General features: G+C 38.7%; 1 protein-coding gene across 2 annotated transcripts in view; it reads right to left on the bottom strand.

The window, feature by feature from the left end:
* Positions 1 to 6,000, bottom strand: part of LOC117936898 (thyroid hormone receptor alpha) — a 128,739-nt gene that overhangs the window by 36,375 nt on the left and 86,364 nt on the right. For both annotated transcript variants that reach the window (XM_034860398.1, XM_034860401.1), the window contains exon 4: positions 1,879 to 2,196. In XM_034860398.1, coding sequence (XP_034716289.1) covers positions 1,879 to 1,934 — 56 coding nt within the window. In that variant the 5' untranslated portion in view covers positions 1,935 to 2,196. The remainder of the gene's footprint in view (positions 1 to 1,878; positions 2,197 to 6,000) is intronic.

The following is a 6,000-nucleotide window of genomic DNA, read 5'->3' as shown; positions in this document are numbered from 1 at the left end:
AAATCAATCTGTTCGTCCATCCGTCCGCCTGTCTGAAGCTTCCACGATCTTCCTACACATCCGATGCATCTTTAAACATCAGATGAGCTTGTGGAAGTGACCTCTGCATTACAACTTTCCCAGAAAGAGAGATTCCCTTTTTAACGTCCCCTAAAACTATCATATGAATTTCTACATTAACTAAGCTCCCCTTCCAAAGCCAATGCAGATTAATGTTGACTGATAACGCTTTCCTTCACCCAGAGGGCCCCGTCCTCTCGCAGCGGAACAACGAGGGAGCCTCCATTCCACTAATATTATGTTTTCATTTATGAGAAGGGGGCTTAAACAGTGCAGTGTTTGTTTGTGTTCGGGTTGGCCTGACTGGTTGTGATTCTCAAGAAAATGAAGGAGTAGGGGGAGGGAGTGATGGGGTCTGACGCGGCTTGAAGCCTAGTTCTCAGAAAAACAATCAAGTAGAGAGGAAGAGAGTGACGGTGAGGAAAAAGAGGCGGCTTCATTGCTTAGCTTGTTTGGAAAAAAGGTCCACCATGGGAAAGATTTTAGATGATAAAAGAGAGAGTAAAAAAGAAATATTCCCTTTTTGGATGTCCTCACAAAACCTCCATACATAACACAATTACCTGAGAACTAGGGGTGTCACAATTCTCAAAATCTTCGATTTGATTGATTTATCGAGATCATGGTTCAATTAGATTCTCAATTTTTACATTTAGCACAGATTGCTGTGCCATTTTTAGACTAGATTTTATGCAATATATCTGACCTTTGTTTGCAACGTACCACAGTACATTATCAAATTTTGAACATTTATTAAAAACATAATGTAACAATGACTTACAATAACTTGCCATCTAGTTTCTCTTTTGTAACAGCAAACAGTCTTTTTCACAGGAGATGACATTCAAGGTCACAACAAAAAAGACAAAAAACAATAAAACAGCCATGTCCATAGTCTTCTCTGAACAATTAGGTGTCTTAACAAACTATTTCCGAACAGTTGACCATGTACCACACAGATAACCGCCATGTCAGTCGTGCTGCCAGTGGAAGAATATGGTACACCTACATAGCAGAGCTTGCAAACTGTGTCTTTTTTGTCAGGAAGGTTATCAACATAACTTACTGGAAATCCCCAAAAACATAAATAAACTTGTTTATACAAAATTCGGTTGAAAAATAGTTTGCCTTTCCGCTCTCTAGTCATACAAACTTCCACCTGGGCCAGGTGAAGTCAACATATAGAATTAACACCCCTGATGACATCATCATCACCAATATCACATCAACATGATCAACAGTTTATGATTAGGCGTTAGCATGATTATAAATAACATGCATGGGAAGAGGTTTAAAACAAAAATCTATGTAGTGGCTTCAACCGAGAGAATGAACCGACTCACTCCTCTTTTTTTCCTCATTTGTTCCGGCAGCGCTTCGCTCAAGCTGAGTACAATCGGTGTATGCTCCATTGTGTGTGTATGTGTGTGTTTGTGTGTGTGTGCGTGTGTGTGTAGTACTCTAGCTAATTAGCGCCTCCACTGGAGTGGTGGTAGAATGTTTTTTTACAGCGTGGCAACCTGACTGAACGGGACATGGGGGCATAGCAGCATCGATGATTCCATTTTTTTAATATGAAATTCAAGATTGTGACTTAATTTTGGTCGATTTTCATTTAAAATCAAAATAGTGACACCCTGAATAATAACAGAAAGCTTTGCCTGCTTCATTTTAGGGGTATGTTACAAAGACATGAGTGGAGGGTTCTTGAGGCAAAGGTTTGGTGTGACTTGAGCAAATTGAAAAAAATCCTTTCAAATAAGTGTAGAATTTGCTCTAGAAACATCCAAAAGTGTGTCTATAAAACAGATAACTCACCGTTTCTCTTCTCCCTCTGATGGGTTAGGGTCTTGCTCCTTGGGCACGTCTTCCATTCACCTTAATTCCATCCAGCAGCCAATTATGAGAGACTGAGGCAAGCCCCACCCTCGGATGCACACTTTTCATTCGCCGGTTGGGAGGGCTCCGTCAGTGAAACGTGACAGGGTCCTGTCCCTAGTTTTATTTTTATGGGAAGATTTCCAGAGGTTTCCAAGGTGAGGTTGACTCGCTATGAAACTGCAAAGCTGGCACTGCGGCCAGGGGCTTGAGGCGGTTATCAGTCCCAGGAATGCGGAGAGTGCAATGGGATCCAATCTGGAAGAGAACAGAAGACACAGTCAGATTACACTGTCTTGAGAGCAGAAATAATTAGTTTATTGAAACAAAATTGATTTGTATGTCTTTTTTTAATGCAAAATTCAATGTTTCAGACATAAAAAATGTGAATATTTGCTTGACCAAGCCCAGAAGTCAAACGTTGGGGATATAAATTAATTTGGATGTAATCTAGTGTATTTTCACTGTGTAAATTAATGTGATGAGTGAGAAAGTCTGTTGAAAAATACAATGCAAAGATTTGAAAGTAAATAAATGAAAACGGAAATCGCCCAACCCTAATTATAAAGCGTGATGGATTCCCTTCAATGAGTTTTTAGGGAGGAAGCTGCCAAGCCAGGACTTGCATGGAGAGCTCTGCCTAGAACTGAGACCCCGATCTAGTCTGTAGGAGCACAAATATTAAAACCTGACCTAAATAAATCGGACTGGTACCTCCATATATGGATACAGACATCTGTGTCCGAAAGAGAAAACATGTCCACGTGCACCAGATTACATTCGAGGAGTTACACACCAAGTCAAACTGGAAGCCTGCAGGTCAGAAGGAAAACTCGAGCACCTTCTTCTGCTGCTACAACTGGATGGTTCCTGGAAAACTTCTTATAGAATGCCACCTCTTGTCCAATGTTAAGTAGCTTTAAGATGAACAGCTGATCTGTGTGAATGTTTGTGTGTGTGTGTGTGTGTGTGTGTGTGTGTGTGTGTTTGTGTACGTGCATGACTCAAAGAGTCTTGATCCATTAGCCCCTGGCTTCCTCCTCTGTTGTTAAAGGAGGGCATTATTCTCTCCATCGCTAATCCCTGGTTCAATGCATTTCTAATCCGGATAGTGGGATACAGAGCATGAGAGTGTCCTTTGCAATGACTGATATTATTACTGCTCTTGTGCTAATAGGGACATTGAAGGCCACATTTGAAACAACCGTTCTCCGCAGCAAAGTAGTGCTTTAAGTCATTATATCGCAAAAGATAATTAACACCCACAAAACCTTGTGTGCAGTGCTGATGGCATCTCAGAAAACAGCATTAGACAAACAGCATATTTTAGAGCTACAAATATGAATCGATTAGTCGTCAACTGTTATTTGCTAACTATTTTGCTAATGATTAATCAGTTTGTCATTTATTTATTTAGATTCTTCCTTCTACTGTAACAGTAAACTGAATTTCTTTGAGTTGTGGACTAAACAAGGCATTACAGGAAGTCATGGGCTTTGGAAAACACTGATCGACCTTTTTCACCATTTTCTAACATTTTATAGATCAATTAACTAATCGATTAATTGACTATAAAAATAATAGTTTGTTAAAGTCCTAATATATTAGGGCTGGCGCAACATACATATCACATAAGACACTCAGAGAAAATATCACGTCATTCTTTTTTTAGTGGTGCCTTTTATTTTCAATTCAATGTTCAATTTGTTCTATTAAAGAATGTTGGAAATGATTTCCTTTTGTTTGTTTTAAATCAACAAAGCAAGTTGCAAGTGAAAGTAGCTGAAATGCAGAACTGAGTACACTTTAATATATGTTTATTTAAGGCAAGTAATATTGTTATATGATATTGTATACAACGTTATGACCTTTCACATATTTTCCTCATATTGTGCCGCCCTACAGTATACTGTACATCACCAGATTATTACATCTCAAACATTACATGAACAGCTACCGTATATTTATTATGTTTCTATTGAAAATAACCAGAGAACTGACCCATCAAACAAACAAGCAAAGCACACACTGTAAACACCAGGGGTGTGGCTCTTCACTGGTCTCACAATGCGATTACGATTATCCTTTCAACAATTCATATCAATTCGATATCACAATGCACCTCAATGCGTCACCTCCTCAATTGTATTATGAATTGCTACACATGGTTTTCATCTACAAATTCAAGCAGTCAGATATATTTATATTTATATATCTATATATAAATATAAATATATTTAAATTTAAATATAAATATATTTTTTATATATATATATTTTTATATATATATATATATATATTAGTCCTGCTTTGCCAGACCATCCACAGCGCTGCGGAGCAGACAAGGGTCTGGCTAGTCCACACAGCATTCCAGGATGGGAGAAAAACGTGTTCTGGCTTAATAGGATTTCTTTAAACCCATCACAATCATCATGGGGGCGCTAAGCTTTGCACAGAGCCGCTGTCAAATAGTTGTGCAAGAGAAAACTCAGATTGGACAGATAGTCTAGCTAGCTGTCTCAATTTACCAAGCAATCCAAGAAGTGGAACGTCAAGGATATAGACTTGATATATATGAACTACCCTTTTCATTTGATCTGCTCTTAAAAAAGACACTGAATGTAGTCGGAGTCTGAACACAGCAGACAACAGATAAAGGCAAAAAAAATAAAAAGCAGTGACCGGAAAAATCAACAAGTAACATCAGTAGGCAATGATCGATAATGGTGTGTCACTGCATCGCTGCAGAATCGTCCAGGTCTGCATCGGTATGGATGGATACAATGATTCATTTCAACGCCCCTTGTACACGCACACAAACCAGTGACACTCCATTGATTGGTATGAAAGCGGTTGACTGCCACTCTGACCTGAGCAGGACTATCTGTGGTTTGATAGTAATGAAATAGAACACCAGAGACTTTCCACTAATGGACTGTGCTAGCCTCAGTGCTGTTGTTTGTGTCCGGAGCAGAAACAATTTGTTGTTTATCACACCAGGACAGAGGGCCTATTGTTTGATAAGCAACTGAAATTAATTCCAAATACCAGCAAATAAATAAACCAATGTCCCACCTCAGTTGAAGAAACATGTAGCTATTAGCGAGAAAACAGCTTCATTGACCTGAGGGTCAATCTCTTCTCTAAAACCAGGGATCGCAAGGCTGTGCGGCCGACGTTTTAAAATTAAAGTCAAACTGAACCGTTTTTGAATAAGCGTGTATAGTGTTGGTTGTGTACCTTTTCTTACAGCATCCAACATTTAGGAGGACCAGACTTGCTGTAAAGGTTGTATTCCAGCAGTAAAGTATAGCTGGCCAGCTAGGCTATAACTTCACACATACAGTAACACTGCAGCAAGGTATTTCCAGAAAAATAGTTGTAGTGTAATAAATATTTGTAAGAAAACTCTCCCTCTCTCTGAAGGCCATTCAGCTATCCTTTCAACTACTGTGTCCTTGTATAAACTCGCTCCTTCGCTCCCACCCAGAAAGTTATGTTTCCCATATTACCAAGGTCAGGGCATGGAAATACTGTTCGTCAAACGGTCTGGGGGTAGGGCGGCAAAATTAATTGTAATTTTATCAAAAATTTGAAAATTACAGAAGGGCGCAGTATTTTTTAAAGGCAAACTGTGTGTCCAACCCTTCTGAATGAAGTATTGTTCTGGCTGCAGAAGCGTCACGGCCTACAAATCCTATCCTACAGACTAGAGAAAAACATCTTTGTTTGGTGCAGATCCTCGCAAAAATCACACTATAATTATTTACATTTTTAAGATTTAGTATTATGAAATGAAAATGAGAATAATGATACAAACATGATCATTCCCTTCAATATTATAAATCATATCAAAATCGCAATTAGAGATGTTCCGATATCGTCTCCATACTAGTATCAGGAAGTACTGGAGTTTATACACCAATCCGATACCACGTAAAAAATATCCAAATTCTATGTTAAAGTAGTTTTTTTATGTTCTTTTTCCATTATAACTGACTGTCAAAATGGATGACAAAAGAAAGTTCTGTGGCGTTCATTGTTTGAGAGTTTAACCTGAGC

The sequence above is a fragment of the Etheostoma cragini genome, chromosome 21 (assembly GCF_013103735.1).
Source record: "Etheostoma cragini isolate CJK2018 chromosome 21, CSU_Ecrag_1.0, whole genome shotgun sequence".
Classification (NCBI taxonomy): Eukaryota; Metazoa; Chordata; class Actinopteri; order Perciformes; family Percidae; genus Etheostoma; species Etheostoma cragini.
The sequence above is the reverse complement of the archived record's forward strand: the minus strand, read 5'-3'. Positions and strand labels throughout refer to the sequence as shown.